The 23,080-nt window shown below is 38.5% G+C and overlaps 1 protein-coding gene across 3 annotated transcripts; it reads left to right on the top strand.

The window, feature by feature from the left end:
• Nucleotides 1-373: 373 nt before the first annotated feature.
• On the top strand, nt 374-22,280 carry myo1f (myosin IF). Of its 3 annotated transcripts, none has more exons than XM_044199966.1 (29): nt 374-524; nt 704-859; nt 5,605-5,733; nt 8,200-8,289; nt 8,383-8,477; nt 8,660-8,747; nt 8,853-8,942; nt 10,334-10,465; nt 10,644-10,778; nt 11,491-11,623; nt 12,060-12,256; nt 12,393-12,473; nt 12,622-12,708; nt 12,921-13,007; nt 13,543-13,710; nt 14,022-14,107; nt 14,201-14,282; nt 14,393-14,499; nt 14,580-14,678; nt 14,809-14,953; nt 15,800-15,914; nt 16,009-16,178; nt 16,408-16,553; nt 17,937-18,083; nt 18,169-18,317; nt 18,505-18,567; nt 19,251-19,458; nt 20,940-21,100; nt 21,236-22,280. In XM_044199966.1, exons 2-29 carry the CDS (start codon nt 857-859, stop codon nt 21,310-21,312), a joined length of 3,270 nt encoding a protein of 1,089 aa, XP_044055901.1. In that variant the 5' UTR covers nt 374-524; nt 704-856; the 3' UTR covers nt 21,313-22,280. The 3 variants fall into 3 exon arrangements, with proteins under 3 accessions (XP_044055901.1, XP_044055902.1, XP_044055903.1); XM_044199967.1 differs by lacking the exon at nt 374-524 and adding an exon at nt 581-597; XM_044199968.1 differs by lacking the exons at nt 374-524; nt 704-859 and adding an exon at nt 4,278-4,429.
• Nucleotides 22,281-23,080: the final 800 nt, after the last annotated feature.

The following is a 23,080-nucleotide window of genomic DNA, read 5'->3' as shown; positions in this document are numbered from 1 at the left end:
AGACATGACAGAGGTCAAGACAGTGTCACTTTATTGTGTGTATGTAAATATATTGTATGAGTGCATATACAGTATATGCACCCACACAACCCCCCCAAAAGCGATTTTCTAAACCCGCCCTTGAATGCATGAGACCATCCTCATTGATCTAGGTTTGCAAAACAAGCTCACTCAAAATGACATAAAACAGCAAAAACAATACAGTTTGACACATACACACACACACATATACACATTCCTGCCAGCACGGTGTACACTCTACCTCTGTGTGAACCTGCATCAGTTATTATGGGTGTTGGAAGCAGCAGCGTCTCTGACGACACAAAGAGCTTGAAGTAACCACAGCCTGGGTGTAGCCAGCAGCTCACAACTGAAACACCATCATTTGGCAACAGATTGAAGATAATTATCACTTTGCACTTGCTGTTGCCATCACCACTCGTTTGCTGTTGGCGAGATGAATTGGATTGACTAATTGTGCCGTTAATTTTTTGGATCTGCTGACACTGTCACCAGCCCGTTAGGTCATTATTTCATCCTCGCTCTGATGACTTTGAATATGACAGAAATACAGAAGTAGCTGCTTAACTTTGCGTGGTTAGTGTGTGCATCACTGAGTGTGCGTGTAGTTCTTGTTTCTCACACTGCATCTGTGGGAGTATAAGGAAGTAGATCTTTGAATATTGCAGTGGATGTCTTGTAGGTCGCTGGCTGCTGTTAGCTGTTGACTGTCCTGCTGTGTGATGGCTGCAGTCTGAAGAGGTCAATCTGTGGATTTTAACGACACACACAAGCACAAATACAAACACTCTCTGGAGAGTGGACACCTGAGGAGGAGGAGAGCCCCACTGGGACAATGGTACAGTACCACACCTTCATTTGCTTTCTCACACACCTTCAGACAGCTGTAACGTGTGTGTACACTACTAAAACTAGCATTTATTTATCTTGTGTTTTCTCATTCACATTAAAGGTGATCTCACGCAGTTTGATTCTTGATGAATTGTTTCCAAAAGCAGCTTTTTTAAAGACATTTTTTCTGTTTGTAAAAGTGACAACAGCTCACAGTTGCACAACTACATTTCTGTAGTTTCCATTTGACAAACCATAAGAGGGTAGTTCAGCTTTTGAAGTCAGTTTTGACATGATGAGGGATGTGAAGCGTTTCTTAAAAGGCCATCTATACAGGGAAATTCAGCTCCTTCACAGTAACAGCAACAGTAGAGCGGGTTTCCTCTTTTTCAGGACATGCCCTTTCATTGAGACTAGCTCAAGGCAGCAAAATACATTGATTGCATTGTTGTGTACTTCGATTGATCATCACATTTTATATAAAAATGTGGATTTGGACTCATGAAATTCATGTAAAGTGTAAAACAGGACAAGAAATTGACATAAAATGTGGTGTTCATGTTAAAAAAAGCAGAAGAATATGTCTTACTTGAATATGCTGTGAATTTATTGAGCTATGCTGTAATCTCGGTTTCCAAGATTTATCTCACATACTGTTTGGGGGCTGCCAAAGTGAGCTCCAGGCAGTTGCAGGAAGAGAACCGGTAGCATGTACAAAGTTCACATGGTTTCACAAGAGGCACAGACAATGTGTGAGAGGGGGAAGTGGACCACAGGAGAGGCCTGTAGTTTCTGTCACAACACTTCCTCCTCACATTCAGAATGGTCCTCACACATCCAAACTCACGCAGTCTTAAAACATACAGCCAAAAGTCTCGTAAATGTATCTAAACAAGTAGATTTAAGGGTGAAGATCTCCAAAATGTGCAGAGAAAGTTAACTGCCAGTGTTTTCACTCCGATCTTAAACACCTTTATGTTTTAATGTCAGGCAAAGGTGTAGTCAAAGAAAGACCTGACGAGGCTGCCCTTAAACATCTGCACAATTTGGCCATTTAAATATGACTAATACACTAACACAGCGGTAACAAAGCCAGCGTCTCAGACAGAAATAACTGCTGAGGAGTGTGACTGGTGTTAAAGGGTCAGCTCACTTTTTTCAACAACTGTGCAGAAAGTTGCGTTTTGATGCACTGAGGTTTTGAGATCTTCACAAAGATCAGAAAAAAAAAATTCTGCAGGCATAAGTGACTTTTTTCAGATATGTCACAGTTTTTGTATAACACTATTTCAAGTTACAAAGTGCTTCATAGGAGAACAGACTAAAAACAGCATGCCAAACCAGTAAAATATCAGAAATGATTGGGACAATACAAAGACGAGCTAAAGATGACTCAAATTGATTAAGAGTCAAAAGAGACAGCGCGGAGAAAGACCACTTAATGCAGAAATGCAAATTTATAAAATTAGAGCTTTAAATGAAGTCACTGAGGTAGAAGACGAATTTCAAGAGAATTTCAGAGTTTGGGGGCCAAGACAGTTTTAAGTCCAGACTTGGAAACTCTTTGCAGAGTTTTGTTGCAGGATCTGAGGCTGAGTGCAGGTACGATTGATTTCAAATGTATCTCTGTGCTTATGCCTATGACCTTTGGACCAATAGGTGAGTGGTAGACACCATCGGGTCCAAGGATCAGGTCCAACGTTTCAAATTGAATTTCAAAATTCATGCATATCCCGGGGCTTTATGAATTTGCTTTATAAACGTACAGACACGAGAGGAAAAAGGAGAGCGACTGGATATATGTATTAAAGGATAAATCTGCTGATATTCTGTAGTTTTCTTATTGTCAACAAATTCCATTAAAAGACCAAAACCATGAATTGATCCGACTAACAAGTATAGCCAGATAAAGCTTATTCTTCTGCGCCATAGAGCGCCATTGTTGTCCAAAGACTATTAACAATTCACACAGTTGCACTGAGTGATGTGTTCCTTCATTACTATGAACATGGGCGCTGTAGTTTATTTTGAGTCAATCTCACAGAGCTTCAATGCGTATTAATCCACAGCTGAACATAGTCTTAGTTTTAGGATACTATTCATTTTAAAAATTGAAACTATATATTTTTGACCTGTTTACAAAGATTTATATCCTCAGTAGGAACCAGTGGGCTTTGGGCTAACAGCCACAGACAGTGACGGGAAGTCAGAAAGTATTGAGAGAAGAACTTACGCGCTGCTGGTTTTGGTCTTTTCAAGGGATTTGTTGTTAATAAGAAAAATATAGAATAAAACCAGATTTATCCTTTAAGTCTATAAGATACATTTGCTGTAATTTAGCCCAGAGAGAGTGAAGACTGTGACAACAGACAGACAACATTTGTAACAGACTGATAGCTTTGCTGCTTTTGGTTTCATGGGTTTTAATTAGGTTTATACTCATGACTTTCGTCTGAATTTCACATTGAGGGTATTTAAATTTATAAATAAAAACACACGCTGAATGACACCACATGTCACATATACTGTTTAATATGTATCTGCTTAGTCCAAGAAGTATTCACGCTACAGTACACGTCACGTCTTCTATTGAAATATTAAGATGTTTATTGCATCTTTTGTTCACATTTCCCTAAAACTTATATGTCAGTATAAGTTTTTTGGTATCTTTGGAAACTTTAGGATCTCCACTAGAATTTAAAGTAGATTCTGGCTTGGCTGCACAACACAAGTTTGTACGGATGTGTCCGGCAGAATTTTTGAATTTTTCTTTTCTTTTAATAATTCCAGAGTAAGACGGTGTAGTCCCTCATTCGTCCAGGAGTGTTCTGTCGTAGAAAAGGTTTCAGTCGTAGTCATCTGGACACTGTTTTCAGAATCAAGACGTTTCGGCTCCCATCCGGAAGTCATTCTCAATTGTGAAAAAAATGGGACGGGAACTAGAAATTTAAGCTACTGTGTTACATAAGCCCCTGCCTGAGTATCTGTTAATCAATCCATTTTCACTATTGAGAATGACTTCCGGATGGGAGCCGAAACGTCTTGATTTTGAAAACAGTGTCCAGATGACTACAACTGAAACCTTTTCTACAATAATTCCAGAGATAAAGGTCTTTTTATAGCGAGATTAGTGGTTTCGTGTATCTGTTGTTGAATAGTTTTAATTAAGTTTGGTGCAGAATATAACAAATTAATTACAAAAAGAAGGGAAAGAAAACGCCTAAACCTATAAAGCTGCAAGTGACTTTTCTGATATTAATGGTGATTGATGATGTTGGATAGCTCTGATGCTAACAACACCTGTGCTAAAATCAAACAGATGTTATTAAAAGGTTTGTTATGATCTGCAGCTCTTTCCTTTACAATGTCATGGTATGATTTTTCTTTTTCTGGTGACTGTGGGTCTGAGGAACAGCATGTGAAGCATACCTGTAAGCTTCTGCCTGTGAAGCAGTACATGTAGGTTGAAGCCCCAGACCAACTACTGTGCCAATGACAAGACAAGACTTCACACATCAAACAGACCAGCATCTTTCAGGGAAAACCAAGATGCAGGAGTTCACCTCAGAAAACTATGGTCTGTCTGACGCCCTCTTAATTACAGAAACAGTGACATCATTTCACAACAATCATTAAGTTAAAGCCGTCATCATCATGTGTTATGATCAAGTACTATATATGGTCAGGCAGATTATAGTCTGGTGGTGCTTCTCTACAATATCAAAGTTAGAAAATTAGCTCACCTCATCTGTGACCTGTTGCTTGGCAACGAGCCCCAGCTTCCTGACATGACAACCACAGTGGGTTACGTTCTTAAAACACACCTACCTGCTTAATACTTTTCTTCATTTTTGTTTGATTATTTCTATATATTACTTTGTTTCTTTGTTTTTTATTGTGGTTTGTTTCCTTTCTTTCCTGTTTGTTCTTTCTTGTTTCTTTCTTTATTTTTGGTTTATTTCTGCCTTGTTTGTTTATTCATTTATTTATTGTTTGTTTCTGTGTGTTTGTTTCTATCTATCTTTCTTTCTTTCTTTCTTTCTCACTTCAGCTCCATTGATTTTAAGAGCTTTTTCAAAATGTGTACCTGAACTCAAAGACATATTCCAACAATTATTGCAAGTATTGCTCTTCCATAAAGTTGAGGGACACAGAATTAAGAAAAATAAACAAAATCTATCCAGCAGAGCCTGAGACATAACGACTTTTAGTCTCAAGTAGGGGTCAAACTCCCAAAATTGGATTTACAACAGCATTTTGGCCTTCCTTAAATGCCAGTCTTTCAAAGTCTGTGCCCCGAGTTTACAACACAGGCTTTCTACAAAAAAATTTGGAAAGGTCCCTCCAGAGCCACAGAAGACGTTATGCAACTGTTTTCACAGGCTGAGTATTACTCCTCGTGACGAATAAACTGAACTTCACGTGTAAAATCAGTGGTGTGCCCCTTTACACTATTTAGGACATGCTACTATTTCCATTCAACTATTCAACTTAACAAGCAGCATCTCAACCACATATCCAATACGGTGTAGTCCCTCATTCGTCCAGGAGTGTTCTGTCGTAGAAAAGGTTTCAGTCGTAGTCATCTGGACACTGTTTTCAGAATCAAGACGTTTCGGCTCCCATCCGGAAGTCATTCTCAATAGTGAAAATGGTTCGAAAACTCAGAAATTTCTGTCCAGATGACTACGACTGAAACCTTTTCTTCCACATATCCAATGTCTTTATTTCTCCCTCTGGTGTGTGATTCAGGCTAAGTACCACTGGCAGAGTCAAAATGTGAAGCAAAGCGGAGTGGACGACATGGTGCTGTTGTCCAAGATCACCGAGGACGCCATTGTGGAAAACCTCAAGAAAAGATACATGGACGACTACATCTTTGTATCCTACAAGCTGACATTTACATTTTTTTTTATCTAATTTCTGTTTTTATTAGTGTGTTATTTTGTTTTTCAATTCTGGCCAGTCTTGAAATATTGATTTTGAATTTTAACAATGTAACTGCAGGGACATTAGGATGATTAGCAACAGCTACACAAAAAGGTAATCCAAACAAATTTAGACTCTTGCTTATTTAGATCCTTGTGGACAGGAAGTCATAATGACCGCGGGACAGGATGTTTAGCCTTTGTGTGACAACAATATGACTGTCATCAGATCCTGGCCTCCACCTTTATCTTTCATCACTCAAAAGCACCAGAAAATTAAGAGATTAAAGAAAACATCATCTTAATTTGGTGAAATGTGGAGTATTAGTGTTGTGTACCCTGTTCAATTTAATTGAAATTTCATTTTCCTTCCATAGTCTCTGTTACACAAAGTCCTATACTGTCACACTCATACGTCCATCCCCACCTGTAAACACGCATAAATATGCAAACCAAAGCACAAATATACAGTCAAACAATCGAGCAAACATAAAAGGGCATAAATACAATGAATTCACTCTTCCTCTTCTGCATTCACTGCATGACTCAACAGCCCACTTCCGTCTTCTCAGAGCACAGCTGAACGTCAAACCCATTTTTAGAGTGAGGAAAGAAAATTCATATCAAATCCCCACACAGGTGACATCATCGCAAGTAAAACTTCACTGCAGCAATAAATCACAATCACAAGAGATTAATAAGTTGTCTGGACTGTAAGTGGATATGAATCTTTACTAATCATTAACTAATCATGCTCTGACTTTTTAGGTAGTTCGTTTACCACAGTAATCAGGAAGTATGGACTGGTTAACCATCAAATAATGGTTGGGGCTGTAGCACAGGTTTTTAGAGAGACTGAGGTCGTGGTGACGGTCTGTCAGTGGGTCCACTATTACTACTCAATTCAGACTGAAATATCTCAGCGGGTCCCCTTCCACGGAGGTCGCCATGTTGCACTGCTGTGTTTCTACAGTAGCCCAGAACGGACAAACCAAACACTCTAGATAGGGCCTTTAACTTTTAATCTCGTGCCATCATCAGGTAAATTGTTCATGAACAAATACCTGCAAAAATATTCACATCAGCCTCAGCTCTATTTTGTGTTTAGTGCTAATTAGCAAATGTTAGCATGCTAACATGCTAAACTAAAATGGTAAACGTTATACCTGCTTAGCATCAGCATGTTAGCATTGTGAGCACTGCTGTGCCAAAGTACAGCCTCACAGAGCTGCTAGCATGGCTGTAGACTAAAGATAGTCAAATTTAAAGACCTTAGATGGCATATTATGTAACTGTCCGTTACAGAATGTAAATTTCACTTTAGGGGACTCAAACCTTCACATTTTGAGCCAGAAATAGGACATGACCTTGGTGTCCTCAGCAGTGGCCTTAACACCCAGGTAATGGCTTGCTGACAGATAATTGATTTCTTAACCGTTAATAAAGTACTTACTGTCAACTTATAGATGCTTTTTAAATGCAGTTTTGTGGTACCAAAACACCACCAAGCAAAAACTGAATTACCAGAGATTGTGTCTCTTCGACTACTTAATTTTAGTTTGTAAAGAGAGTTGGCAGTCTGCTTCTATAGCTATGTTCTGATATTGATGAGAGGTCTGTTAAAAGAGGGAAATTGCTGGGGCATTGGTGTTAGATTTGCTCTGCCAGCTGTTTTTTACATAAACCACTCAAATATCTTGGGGTAGATACTAAAGCCTGACTGATCTCAGCCGGCCAGCATTAGGTTATCGCAGATATGCTGGTACATATGCAGATATAACGGCCGATAAGTACAAAGCAATAGCAGTACAGAAATGCTAAAGATATGTTTGTGATACTTTAGAAACAGTGTCGCCATTATATAGTTTGTCCAACAGAGAGCACTAAAAGATTTAGTTTACCCCTCACTGTCAGATCTATTGCCACGTTTAAATCTCGGCTCAAGACCCACCTATATAAATTGCATTTCAGTCTCCTTAATTTATTAATATAACGAGAAAATTGCTTTAATTTCATATGTTACAGGTATTTATCTATTTATTTTGTTTTTTATGATTTAATTGTATTTAAATTCCTCTGTAAAGCAATTTGGTGAGCATGTGTTATTTTTAAATGTGCTCTGTAACAACATTTTGACTTGACTTGTAAAATGTCTCCGTCAGGACATATATTAGTCACAATTCTTTAATAAACAGGTTAAAGGGATGTTTATCAAAAATGTTTGTTAAAGTCATGTATTTATGTAAAAAAAAAACTATATATATATAGACGAATAAAATAGGTATTCGATTTTTAGTTTATATTACTATTAATATTGATACATTGATTGGCATCAAAAAGGCAATATTGGTGTATTGGTTCTATTGGAAATGTACAGCACGCCCTTCTTTTTCCATCACGCTCCTGAACTACCACTCAGACATACATCGGCCCTGTATTGATATCAGTTAACCCGTTCAAACAGATGCCCTATTTCACTGACAGAGAGATCGAACTTTACCAAGGAGCTGTGAGTAAAAACTCTTCCGCATTTTGTCAGCAGTTCCTGTAAATTTGTGGTGTGGTGGTACAAACTGTTGTTGTATACGCTTTCTCTCTGTAGGCCCAGTATGAGAATCCACCCCACATCTACGCCTTGACTGATAACATGTACAGAAACATGATGATTGATGGAGAGAATCAGTGTGTCATCATTAGGTGATCACAGCAGCCCTGTTTTATCTTCTTGCCATTTTATTACATAAGATTGCGTGTGTTCTGTTAGGTGCTGGCTGTGTTGTGGTTGTGTTATTTTGCAATGCAGCACGTCTTGTCTAGTTTGAGTAATAGTATGTTGTTTTGTGGTGTGCTGTGTCCAATTTTTCATGGTGCTGTGGTAGCGGTGAGAGCGGTGCTGGAAAGACAGTGGCTGCCAAATATATCATGGGTTACATTTCCAAAGTATCTGGAGGAGGATCAAAAGTTCAGGTAGAGATGGCCCACAATGACTCAAGACATCTTTAATTCCTGCAGCGCGGTGTGGGGGTATTTCTGTTGTGTCTCACACTGTGTCACTGTGTGTGTGTGTTGCAGCATGTTAAAGACATCATCCTACAGTCAAATCCTCTGCTGGAAGCTTTTGGTAACGCCAAGACCGTCCGCAACAACAACTCCAGTCGTTTTGTGAGTTAAAGAGCTTAAATTGATTAAGAAATGTAGTTTCCACCTACGTTTATAGTAAATAAGAAGGATTTGACAAAATCTCACCACAGGGTCCACTCAGTAGCTGTTCTGGAGCTTTTAATCCTCTCACATGTTATAGGATTGTAGATGTTTAAATTAACATTTTTCTTTTCATTACATGTGTTGGCAGTGTTGGTCGGCAGGTCCACCACTTTGGTCCAACAACTACTGGATGGATTGCAATGAAATTTTGTACAAATCCTAATGTGGTGATCCAGTGACTTTTTCTTTAGTGCCACCATGAAGTCGCAGAGCTGCTAGCATGGCTGTAAACTCTAAGTCTTGTTTTTTAATTTTTAAGAGAGAGAGTAACAAAACCTGACAACACAGACCAACAAAGATGGCAACACCAACAATGTGAAAGTCCGTTATGTCAAGTTTCCAGTAAATAAACACAAAAATGACTCTACTACTCTTCTCTAAAGACCACTTATGTTTTAAATATCACAGATAGAAATATTAAACATAGCAGTAAAATAAATGATTAGCATTTCACATTAGCAAGTCGACAGATTATACCAAAAATAGAATGATCACTTCCTAATACATGTTGCAAAGCTTTTTGAACTAGCACTAGCACTTGCATCACTCATTTTATGAAAAAGGCTGCATTATAGACTTGTTCCATCTAAACCTGATTTCTCATACTGCTGTCTGTGAACTAACGATTATTTTCATTCCGATTAGTCTCATTATTTTCTCAGTTAATCGATCACAGTCTATGAAATTTCAGAAATAATTGAACAATTTCCAAATAAAAGGTGACGTTTTGTCAGTCCAAAGCCCAAAGATATTTAATTTACTATCACATAAGACAGAAAAATAAGCAAATCCTCACAATTAAGAGGCTAAAAGTAGGGAATGTTTAGCATTTTTGCTTGAATGTAAAGGTGTGTAAAATATTTACTCAGAAGCTAATTAGTCTTTAATTGTGGCGTTACAATGCAGCATTGTTTCAGCTAACGGTGCTGGTTTGATGTTCACAAAAATTCATTTCATTTCATCCCCTGTCGTTTCTCATCAGTGGGGTCCTGATGCTCCACATTCACACCTATATAAACCACATCAACATGAATGATTGCATCTTTAGCGCATCACTGTTTAAAGTTTCCTGTCACCCTTGATGTGGCACAAATGACGGTATTGCAGTAAGCAACCATGGAGTTATTTATGAAACAAAGGTTTAATGCTATCTTTATTAACTTGTATTTATTGTTTAAGGCTTTAGTAGTGCGTCAGGATGAGTGCTGAGTTAACCAGATGTGACAGATTGAGCTGCTGACAGCCTGTTTGTCACCTCCGATTGTTGACTTTGATTTTGCATCTACCAGGGCAAATACTTTGAGATTCAGTTCAGCAGAGGAGGAGAGCCAGACGGTGGAAAAATCTCAAACTTCCTGCTGGAGAAGTCCAGGGTGGTGAGCCAGAATGAGAGCGAGAGGAATTTCCACATTTACTATCAGGTCAGAGGCTGACGAGAGACGTGCACAGATGGTCACAAATCAGCACAGATTCATTTTATCAATGACATTTTGGTGAAATTGAATTATTCCTCTATATTTTTATTTTTTTGGTTCCCACTTTGAAAAGCACTGCCTCAGAGAGTTTAACAGCTCTTCTACCTGCACTGTTGTCTTCCAGGTGATAGAGGGCGCCAGCGCTCAGCAGAAAGAGAGTCTGGGCATCATGACCCCAGACTACTACTACTACCTCAACCAGTCTGGGACCTACAAGGTGGATGGGACCAACGACAGCAAAGACTTCCAAGAGACTATGGTACACACATGCTGGAGGTGGTTCCCAAGCAGAGGGTCGGGATCCCTCTGAGGGTCACAAGATAAATTGAAGGGGTCATGCAATGATTCATTTAATAAGAAAGAAGAAAAAACACTATTTTATTACACAACTTTATGCTATTTTTTCTGACTTTTCTCTAACCAATGCCTCTAACAATTATTCAAATGAAACAATTTGAGAAGTTTGAAGAGGAATATCACTCTTGTATATCACATGGAACTGTTGGCATATTGTGAATATTGCATGTTCATATTGTGATTTAGTAGTGCAGATATTCCCAGACAAAGTTACAATTGATAATATTGTCATAAACCTATTGCCCACATTAATCCTCCTGGGTATTTTAGGGGGGCCCTGTGGAGGTCTGGGGAATTTATTGCAAGAGTGCTGTATTAAACTGCATTAGTTTTAGCTAGCTAGATGTATCTAATAATAACTGAGTGTGGTTGCTATGTTCACTCTTAAGGTGTTCTGATGTAGAAATGAAGGACTGAGTGAGGGACCTTGTAGTGTTATATAGCTTAATATTCTCCAACCAGAAAGAAAATGTAACGTTATTGTAAAATAAAAAATACTATAATTTGGTTTTGACAATTAAATATTTCCAATGAATCTCACTCATGCCATGCTTATTGGTGGAACTGCTACAAACTGCTGCCCTCACTGTCTGCTTTTGTGTTGTGGACTCCAGGAAGCCATGCAGGTGATTGGGATCCCAGGCAACATCCAGACTCAGGTGTTGCAGATTGTCGCAGGCATCCTCCACCTGGGAAATATCAGCTTCATAGAAGCAGGCAACTATGGGCAAGTGGAGAGCATGGACTGTGAGTGAGACACACGCACATGCACCAGCCACACTTGGATTCACTCATGCATGGATGTGCACACACATTCCCACCTGGCATATGAAAATTGCCCATTTTCTCCCCAAGGGATATGAGTAAATTAGAGCTCACCATGACAAAGCAGTCCCATGGCAGACACCCTGCTAATTGATAGAATCTGTGCACATCAGTACTACCTTGTTTATCTATCCCTTTGTTTGCTGCCGAGGGATTCCCTGCGCAACAGATAACTGGTGTTTACATCCAGGGTGGCAATTGTACCATCCCACAGTCTCTGTTTACAATTGGACAATCTAACCTACTGCAGACTTTATTCAGTTACATCTACATTTACTGCAGAGAGATACAGTCTCAGGCAGTCTTTACACTTTCAATCTTGAAACTGAACATACAACTTTGCTTTTGTTTGCTCCAGTGCTTGCCTTCCCTGCCTATCTGCTGGGCATCGACCCCAACCGTCTGCAGGACAAGCTGACCAGCCGGAAGATGGATTCAAAGTGGGGAGGGAAGTCTGAGTCCATTAATGTGACCCTGAACCAGGAGCAAGCCACCTACACACGAGACGCCCTGGCCAAAGCCCTCTATGCACGAGTCTTTGACTACCTGGTGGAGGTAGTCAAATGTTTTTGCACAGTAGCAACAAAAATGAAATTAAACATCCTGTTTTTATCCAACTGAGATTCCTACAAAAGTTGAGATAAATGCATTTGTGTTTCCCTTCCGCCCTTACCCTGTCTGTCTTCTCCAGGCCATAAATAAAGCCATCCAAAAACCATATGAAGAATTCAGTATCGGAGTACTTGACATTTATGGCTTTGAGATATTCAAGGTTAGTTCTCTTACAACTTACAGCTCCATAATATTTATAGGCAGCCACTAAATAACAGATGTTAGTTTTACAGATGGCACAGCACAGCAGGATTTGCTTTACTGTGGTGATAATCTGACATTGACTGGATTGTGTTCTCCCCCGGCAGAGAAACGGCTTTGAGCAGTTCTGTATCAACTTTGTCAATGAGAAACTGCAACAGATCTTCATTGAACTGACTCTGAAGGCTGAGCAGGTAGCTACAGTGCATTTTGTAAATTCTGCCACATATCTTGATTTGACTTCCTTGTCTCTTAACCTCTACACTATGCTGAGTAAATGGGCTTCTGTTTTTTAGAGAAAAAGTATAATTTAGTCTGAATATTTAAAATCCACTGTCTTAAAATGTATTTCAATCAGTTTTCCTTTGAGCTCTTTTCTCTCTATGTCTTTACAATTTTCTCTCAGGAAGAATACGTTCAGGAGGGCATCAAGTGGACTGCCATTGAGTACTTCAACAACAAGATTGTGTGCGACCTCATTGAAAATAAATTGGTAAGCTCATATCTGCATCAACTTAACCAAGAAACCAACAAATCAATACAGGGGTTTAGACAGATCAATTTGAAGTGGTTCATAACAGGAAACAAGTGTGCTTAGCCTGCACTGAACTAGCTCTGCCTCCAAAAAACATCCGTTTATGATTCCTAAAAACATTGTCAGGAAAAAAGGCAGCACTCCAGTGGTCGTAAACAGCAAAAGAATCACCTCATGTGAAATATGTGAAATATCGATGCATGAGGGGATTCTTTTGCTGTTTTTGACCTCGGGAGTGTCACCTTTTCTCCTGACTCTTTTTCTTGGGAATCAATTTAAAGTGTTCTTGCTTGGCTTTAATGGTTTTACCATAATTTTAAATAGGACATTGTCAGTATCTTGTTCTTTTATTGTATACTTAACATCAAATAATGAATCTTTATACTGTATATTTTCATGAGAGAGCTTTTTGTTTCTTCCCAGACACTTTCAAATGTGTAAAATCAGTTGCAAGTGGTGATTGTAATTCATCCACACCCTCCTCTCCTTGCAGAACCCTCCTGGTATAATGAGTGTGCTGGATGATGTGTGCGCCACCATGCATGCCAAAGGAGAGGGTGCCGATGAAAATCTGCTGCAGAAACTGCAGGCCGCTGTGGGAACACACGAACATTTCAACAACTGGAACTCCGGCTTCGTCATACATCACTACGCTGGCAAGGTAGGAACCTGAAATCAGTCAAACTGACCCTCCTGTAGCAGATATACTACCCTTTGACAAGAGTATGTACTATATTTATTTTAAACAGTAGTGTTGTTGCCTAAAATACTTGTTGGCAGATGTGTTTGAGATTTTAGTCACATCAACAGGAAGATATCATGTTTGTTGTTGCATTAAACAAATTAAACCACAAGCAAATTTGAATCCAAAATTGTAAAAAAAAATAACCTGACAATGTTCTCTACTAAATAATAATGTTTGCCTGGTTGGTAACGTTTACACAGCAGTTGTAATGTCTGGTGTCGTTTCAGGTGTCATATGATATCAACGGATTCTGTGAGAGAAACCGGGATGTGCTTTTCCCTGACCTCATTGAGCTCATGCAAAGCAGTGAATAGTAAGTTTCTTACAACTTTCTGATGTTTTCACTTATGTTAGGTTTAGTAAAGAAATGAAGTGGGGAAAAAATCTCTGGAATTTGTCTCTACAGTGACTTCATCTGTAGCTTGTTCCCTGAAAACCTCAACACAGATAAGAAAGGCAGGCCGACCACAGCCAGCTCAAAGATCAAGGTGAGAGTTTCAGTTTTGAGAAACCATGAACTAAAAACCTGAGGTCCTTTGATCAATGAAGCCTTCATTTTTTTCCTCAATTTGAATATGTTTGTACGTGTTTCCAACAGAGGCAAGCTAATGAACTGGTGAACACGCTGATGAAATGCACTCCGCACTATATCCGCTGTATCAAACCCAATGAGACAAAAAGACCAAAAGACTGGGAGGAGAGCAGGTCAGCATCCTCGTATACACATACACTCAAACATAAAGTAAACACTTCTTAATGAATGGTGGTATTCCATCTGTTTTTAGGGCTAGGCATCAGGTTGAATACCTTGGACTGCGGGAAAACATACGTGTAAGAAGGGCTGGATTTGCGTACCGCAGAGTCTTCAATAAGTTTCTGATGAGGTGAGTTTAATCCTGCATCCTTTTTGAAAAGATGCATCCATTTCTGTGTGTTTATCCTGAAAGAAGAACACAGCTATAACACACTCTCAAATTGACTTTTGGTTGGTGTGTGTGCACTTTTTGTACCCAGGTATGCCATTCTGACAGCTGAGACATGGCCATGTTGGAGGGGTCCAGAGCAGCAGGGGGTCCTTCACCTCCTCCGGTCTGTCAACATGGACAACGACCAGTACCAGATGGGTCGCACCAAGGTCTTTGTCAAGAACCCTGAATCGGTAACAAACCTTTTTATATATTTCATTTTGCATCTGTCTTGATCAGTGGTGGAATATAACTTAAGTACATTAACTTAAGTACCGTAAATTTTAGTTACTTGTACTTTACTTGAGTATTTCCATTTCATGCTACTTTATACCTCCACCCCGCTACAGTTCAGAGGGAACTATTGTACTTTTTACTCCACTAAAATCCATTATGACAGTTGTAGTTAATGGTTACTTTACAAATTAAGATTTTACATAGAAAACATATGATAAGCTTATAAAATATGATGCATTGTTACAGATAAAACTACTAGTTAAAATTTGCTTTACTTCAACAACAGTAAAATGCTACTTAAACATTAATACATCAGCATGTATTTCTGCTTAATGAGATACTTTTACTTTTAAAACTTTAAGTACATTTTGCAGATAATACTCACATACTTTTACTTAAGTAACATTTTCAGTGCTGGACTGTAACTGTGTATTTTTACAATGTGGTATAGCTACTTTTAATTAAATCAATATTTTTACAATAACAATTCATCAAATCTCATATCTCTCGTAGTGATGATTCACCAACTTAAAAGTTGATATGTTAATGTTGTGTTCTCAACTTGTTTCCACTGCCCCCCAAGTGGCTAAAAATAATCCCGCTATTGCGGGTTTAAATAAGAATCTGAAAACGTCCTCTTCCTGATATTAATCTGCATGTATTGTAGTGTTACATTTCTTCGAGCAGAGGCAAAGAAACCTTTTAATTAACAGACAGAAAACTGCTGCAATATTATAAAAAAAAGACATATTCAGAAATAAATGATAAATGTAAACTCCTTCCTCATGCTGTATGTGCCACAGCTTTTCCTGCTTGAGGAGATGAGGGAGAGGAAGTTTGACACTTTTGCCAGGATCATTCAGAAATCCTGGAGAAGATTCATTGCCAGGAAGAAGTATGAACAGATGAGAGAGGAGGGTGAGTTACAAAGACAAAAACTCTCCATATTGTTCCTACCAAAGTGCACATTTGGAGCTGTGATTCGAAATGTTTGTCCACCTTTGCGACACAGCCTCAGACATCCTGTACAACTCCAAGGAGCGGAGGAAGAACAGCATCAACAGAAACTTTGTCGGAGACTACCTCGGTCTCGAGCAGAGGCCTGAGCTGCGGCAGTTCCTGTCCAAGAGGGAGCGTGTCGACTTTGCTGATTCTGTCAACAAGTTTGATCGCAGGTTTAAGGTGAAGCTTTATGAAGCATCGTGCTCTTGTCCTTGATTTGTTAAATCAGACTAACAAGAAAGTTACTTATGTTAAAGATGTGTCTTGTGTGTCTTTCCTCTTTAAAACAAGATTGCTCTTTGTGGACTTTACAGAGTTTACACCATACCTCTTCCCCAAACCTTCTTCTCCTTTTTGGCATTGCTCACAATTCTCACTTCTTTCTTTTTTGTGTGTGTTCCCAACCCAGTCTATCAAGAGAGATTTGATCTTGACCTCCAAGGGCATCTATCTGATTGGTCGAGAGAAGGTGAAGAAAGGACCTGAGAAAGGACAGATACAGGAGGTGCTGAAACGAAAACTGGAGTTTGGAAGCATCAGCGGTGTCTCTCTGAGGTAGGTCTCTAGTTTACAAGAGATACACAACTACACCTGGTAATAGCATTTGTTGTTGATGCTGTGGTCAAAAATACAAGAACAAGCACACTGCCTTGTCGGTCAATAACCACTGTATGAGAAGCCACTGTTGCAGCATGAGCAAATATAGCAAGCTGAACTGAGAATTCACAGAATTTAGTCTTGTTTTTATTTCTTATCAGCTGAGAAATGGACATCTTCAGGGCCAGTTTCACAAACACTAATATTACATTAATAAACCAAACAATGTCGTGCATTTACATTGGAGACATTTTTCTGACACTTTTATTTAGCGCTAACTAGAAAAGTAATCAATTCAAACCTGGAGACAAGAGTGCATTCTTGAATTATAACAGTTCTTGTAATTGTAGATAAATAGCTGTAAATGAGTGCTACATACCTAAATAAATTGGGATGCATGCATAATTAGTGACTACTACTGCTACTGCTATTACTACTATAAACCCTTTGAATTGCAGTAACCCGTATGTCATGTGCTACACAAATAAAGTACATTTACTTAAGTACTGTACAATTTTGAGTACTTTCATTCATGCTAACACTATATTTCAGAGATAAAGTAAGATTATGAAAGCAGGACTTTTACTTGCAATGCAGTATTTTCACTCTGCTGTATTGGTACTTAAACTTAAAGGGACAGTTCATCCCAAAATCAAAATACACAATTTTCCTCCTACCTGTAGTGCTGTTTATCCATCTAGAGTTTGATGTGAGTTGCAGATGTGAGTTTTGGAGATATCGGCCGTAGAGATGTCTGCATTTTTTAATATAATGGGACTATATGGCACTCAGCTTGTGGTGCACAAAGCGCCAAAATAATACATCTGAAAAACTCAACAGCAATGTTTCTTTCCAGAAATCATGACCCGGTTACTCAAGATAATCCACAGATTTGTTGTGAGCAGTTTCATATAGGAACTATTTTCTTTCTACAGATAGTTTCTACATGAAACTGCTCACAACAAGGTCTGTGGATTATCTTGAGATAAATAGCACTACAGGTAAGAGGAAAAATATGTATTTTTGATTTTGGGGTGAACTGTCCCTTTAAGATTTGAATGCGTCTTCCACTGACTTTCACTTAAACTGAACTCTAAATTCTTTTCAGTATTGCCATTTTAACTTTAAGTACAGATTGATAATGTACAGCTTTAATAACTTAATATTAACTTCAGCTATTACTGCCATAGAAAGACATTTCAAAAGCTCAACATGTAAAGACAATGAAAGTGTTTCAATGTTTCAGCAGTGGCATTTTTTTCTTCAGAAAATGTAAGCTTTTCTAGTTTTCTTTTAATTTTGCCTTTGACGCTCTTAACGGCCTGTTTTTTTTTTCTTCAGTACGAGGCAGGATGATTTCTTCATCCTACATGAGGCCCAGTACGACAGTCTGCTGGAGTCCAACTTCAAGACAGAGTTCCTCAGCCTTCTCTCGAAACGCTACGAGGAAGTGACCAAGAGAAAACTGACAATCTCCTTCACTGACAGGTAGAGGAACCTACACACTCAGACAGCCTGTATTTGCTTAGAAACTCACGTACACAAACCACTAACACACTTTCTTCCCACTCAGGCTAGAGTTCAGAGTGAAGAAGGAGGGCTGGGGTGGAGGAGGCTGCAGGGTGGTGGTGTTTCAGAGGGGTCAAGGGGACCTGTCCCAGCTCAAACCTGGAGGGAAGACCCTCACCATCACAATAGGGGACGGTCTACCCAAGTCCTCCAGTAAGTTAGAAGAAATAATGACACAGTGCAGCCTTGAAATACGGAGGAGCAAGGCAAAACTTTTGAGCAAATTTCACACACACTCAAAAAAAACAATTAAAGAAAAAATTACAAAGGTGAAAAATGTTATTATACCTAGATTCTTGTTCATATGCATGTTATTGTAACTAAGCATGTATTTCATCAGAGCCAACCAGGAAGAGTGCTCCACAGTCTCGTGGTGGAGGAAGAACTAATGTTGCGAGCAGAGGTAAAGTTTCTACTTAAATTAATCTTTTACATGAGCCTTTAGACTCGAAATTAACTACTCAAGTACTGTAGTTAAGAACAGTTTTTAGGTACTTTATTTGACTACTTGCATTTTATGCTAGTTTATACTTCAACTCCAAGGTTTTATATACAAACCTAGTAAAATATGACATATTGTTATAGACTAACTACCCAGCAGTATATAAAGTAGTAGAAATTAGCTTTACTTCAAACAGCTACTACAAACTTACTGAATACACATTAATGCTTCAGCAGTAACAATCCAGTAATATAATATAAGACTGACAATGGTCATTCTGCCTGCATTAAGAGTAGGCCTACTTTTACTTTTGATGCTTTCAGTACATTTTGGTAATCATACTTCTATACTAGTAAAACTCTGAGTGCTAGTGTTGTAGTATTTTTTTCTTGACGTATTGCTACTTACTTAATTAAAATATCTGAATACTTCTTCCACCACTACAGTAGGAATGGGAATCTCAAAACATAATCTTTCAAGAGAGAATCGTGATGCATCTAAGAATCAATTTTTTAAAAAACTGGATTTTTAAGCTAATATCTGAGTAGTATTTTTGCAAGATTTTCATTCAGCAGCAGTTGTGCAGAAGTCTGGAGGTTGTTTGGGTTTAGTCTTTACTTTTATTCCACTTTCTGTCTCATCAGCGTACCAGAACGGAGCAGCCCAGTTTTCCAGAGCCCTTCCCAACCAACCATCAGATATCACATATTCCTCCCCGCACAAACAGGGCCGGCTACCCAGCACAGCCCCGCCAAAACTGGGCTACCAGAAGGCCCCCCGAGTCCCAGCCCACAACCAGAACAACCATGGGAACATGGACTTCCTTAATGTGCCTGACCAGGGCATGTCAGGGTAAGAAAAAGATTACGTTGTGAGATAAAAAAAGGAAGGAAGGGATGATCCCAGCATGTGTGGGTGGAGCTGATTAGTCACTAAAAATCAGTGTATGCAAGTGAATTGAGTTGTTAAGGCATGTCAAGGTGAGGCTCAACACCCAAACGCATGAATGAATTTCAGAGTTGGAGAGATAAACCTGTTTATAGAGAGCTGAAGTCCTGATGCTGATCCACTAGTTTCTGTAAAGGTCACAGTATGCTTGAAACAAACTGGTTTGTAGGAATTGTCGTCCGAACACGTCCAAAGGCATAAGTGTTAATAACTGTTCCGAAAAGCCACATTCGAAGGCAGGGCAAAAAGCTTGCTGTCATAGAGAGGGGCAAGATACAGTAATCCCTTAAATATGGGGATAATGGCCCACACTTTCAGACAGTTTCTCCTGAAAGGCATTTGTGGTGTTGCATTCATTTTTACACACAAAAAGGTAACAGAAGTAGTTGTGTGAAGAATGAAAAAAAGAGCTTGAGAGATACAGTAAGTTCAAATCCTGCTTATTTTCACACCTCCTCACACCTGGCGAATCACTGCCTGTAGTTGGCATAAATGTCGGATTGTTGATTTCTGAAAGTTACAGAAATTGTCAGATGCAGACCCCCCCAATTTTGATGTCGGAAATGTGTTGGGGGACGGGGTTTCAGATGCTGTTCAAAATTACCGACAAGCATACTGATGCCTTAAGGGTCTCTTTCATTTGTCTTTCTGAAAAAGTGAAACGTGTTGCTGGGATTTACTTTCCATATTTTAAGATTATACTTGCTACTGTATTAGAATTTTGTGATTTTAACAAAATTAAACTAATTTATTTGTCAGCATACAAAAACTACATCTCACATGATTTTTTAGCAGCTCCACAGCACATGTAACACATTGTTGTATCTGTTGGTTTCTCCCTTTTTAATTTTATCCACCCATGCTCTCTCTAATGTCGTCTTTCCATCAATTTTAGCTGTAATATCTGCTGTCTCTCTGCTGCCATATGATTAGCCCATTGATTTATTTTGCGCTCTGCTAATACATCCATCAGCTGGCTCATTTTGTCAAACTGTTGATAGCGAACGTCTTGGGGAAATGGTGTTCGTTAAAGTCCCCTAAATCAGAAGTATTAAATAAACAATATTAGATCATTATGCCATCCTTATCTAGACATATGTAGTGGCCCGCTCAAATTGTGTTGAGTAAGGTTTTGTTCCCAGGCTGGATATCTGTTATTACAAGTTTTTTAGAACTAGAAGGTCTGGTTTGACTCAGGACTTACGGTTTAAAAAGAAACCATGAAGATAAAGCATGAAAAGCTTTCATAAATGAAGATATAAAAACCTAAAATTGCTCCCTGTGGTTTAACTCTCCCTGTCTGGCCATTTAGCCTCAAAGAAACTTTACAAGTCCCTCTCGTCAGCAGCTCCTTTTATCCCTTTTGTCATTTTTCTTTGTCACAGGAAGCAGAGGAAAAGGAGCATCAGTCATCGACCTCCTCCTGCTCCTAAACCACAACCTCAACCCAAGGGGCCCCGCTGCCGGGCGATATATCAGTACATCGGCCAGGACACGGACGAGATCAGCTTTGAGGTCAACGATGTGTTCGACCTCGTCAAAGAAGGTGTGTGGATGAAAAGAAAGCAAGATGGAGAGTGATCAAAATAAATAATCAACAGGCTCTAAATTGATTGAACTGATAGATTTGAAATGTCCTACAGTGGTTAATGATATTTCTCTCTGTGTATTTTCTCTGTAGATCCATCAGGCTGGTGGACAGGCAGGGTTGGAGGAAGGGAAGGTCTCTTCCCTGGTAACTACGTGGAAAAGATTTGAACAGGTCTGTGTCTGGAGAGAAATATGTGTGTTTTGTTGAAGCAGCACACTGTTCGCTAAAGAAACTGCCTGTGAATTGTTTGTGGTTGCGTGGTAGAGCTGCATACGTAATGGAAACAGAGCTGTTTAAGGGTGGACCTTGCTGACATTAGAGCAACATATAACTTGTTTGGCATGGTGCTATACGTGCAGACATCGCTGTTATGGTCGTCATCGTCATCGCTAAAACACAGATCCACTGCAAAGAGCTGCTCGGGTTTCATCTCTGTTGTTGTCCCAGACTCTCCTGTTCTGAGCTGCACAGCAACAAGGTCTTTGACTTCACCTGCACTCCCACAACACCTTCATTTGAGTCGTTACATCACTGAAAAGCTCAAAGCTAAAGTTACAGCCTTAACAGAAAAGTGACCTGAAAATACTGCATTGCTTTCTGGTGTCTACAGTGTTTATATTTGCCTGAAGCTTTCCTCCAGAGCAATGTCCAACACTGCTCAGGATTGTTGATTAAGACAGCAGCATAAAATCAAGTAATAATAGACATTTGAAAATGTATTCAATATGCAACAAGTGAACTTGACTGTTACATTTGCACCGTAACAAACCTGCTTCAGATGAATCAAAGATTTTCTTTTCATGGAGTATTGCTAACACCATTGTTGGTAGTTTCTCATATATTTTATCATATCAATAAAAAAAAAAAAGACATATATTTTCATATTTTTACCTCAAGGGTTTTTGCACTGGTTTAGGTTGTGGCATCAGTAAGTTATAAAAGATTTCTTAACATAACAAAACAAAACAGAAAGAGGTGACTTATTCATTTCATATTTTAAAAGTGTTAATTTCTGCAAATTCTGCATTTCTTTAATTTGTGGTTGATTATGTAAAGTAATGTAATTCCCTCACAATCAATATCTGTTTTTGTATATGAATAAGAGGAGAAAAATAAAGAGTTTTAACACTCTGAATTGATTTTTGTGTGTTCACATGGTAAACAAAGTTGAGTATTTAAAGAAAATGGTACACTTCATTTAAGTTAAAAAAAATTAATAAGGAAGAGGGAAAGTGCAGTTTGTATCTATTGCAAAATACAAACAACACAAATAATACATTGTTACATAGCATGGAGTGTATACCTGTACAGATGTACCTCTGTAATGAATGAAGCATTGACAGGGTTACAAGTAATAATATACTGTATATATATATATATATATATATATATATATATATATATATATATATATATATATATATATATAAGTTTAACTAATGGTAACTAATGAATAAAGATATTTCTTCCAAACTTGTGAAAAAGTCAAATCAAAGTTAATTCATCATGGCAGTGTGTGTGTGGGACAAGACCACAGATTAATAATTTCTGATTTTTGGTGTAATTTTACTTGAGTATTTCCATTTAATGCTACTTTATACTTCTGCTTTAGTTTTTATTCCATAGTATACATCTCAGAGGCAAATATTGTACTTTTTACTCAGCTACATTTATTTGACCACTTTAGTTACTGGTTACTTTGTAGATTCAGATTAATGATACAAAATAAAATCAACAAATAAATTATGTTGTATTATTATGGATTAAGATAAGACTTTATTGATCCCCGAGGGGAAACTCACAAGCTACCCCACGGTATATAAAGTAGTTAAAATCAGCTCCACCTTTACCAGCCTCAACACTGAAGTGATGTACACATTAATGCATCACTAATTGTAATCCAATAATATAATGCAGTACATTATTCTGAAATGG

The sequence above is a fragment of the Siniperca chuatsi genome, linkage group LG6 (assembly GCF_020085105.1).
Source record: "Siniperca chuatsi isolate FFG_IHB_CAS linkage group LG6, ASM2008510v1, whole genome shotgun sequence".
Taxonomy (NCBI): Eukaryota; Metazoa; Chordata; class Actinopteri; order Centrarchiformes; family Sinipercidae; genus Siniperca; species Siniperca chuatsi.
This window is presented reverse-complemented; position numbering and strand designations above follow the sequence as displayed.

What these genes read in the sequence shown, in the direction of transcription:
- myo1f (XM_044199966.1), top strand. An exon ending in AATCAGTGTGTCATCATTAG is followed by an intron (nt 8,478 to 8,659) that starts GTGATCACAGCA and finishes GTGCTGTGGTAG; the next exon opens with CGGTGAGAGCGGTGCTGGAA. An exon ending in GTTCGACCTCGTCAAAGAAG is followed by an intron (nt 21,101 to 21,235) that starts GTGTGTGGATGA and finishes TTTTCTCTGTAG; the next exon opens with ATCCATCAGGCTGGTGGACA.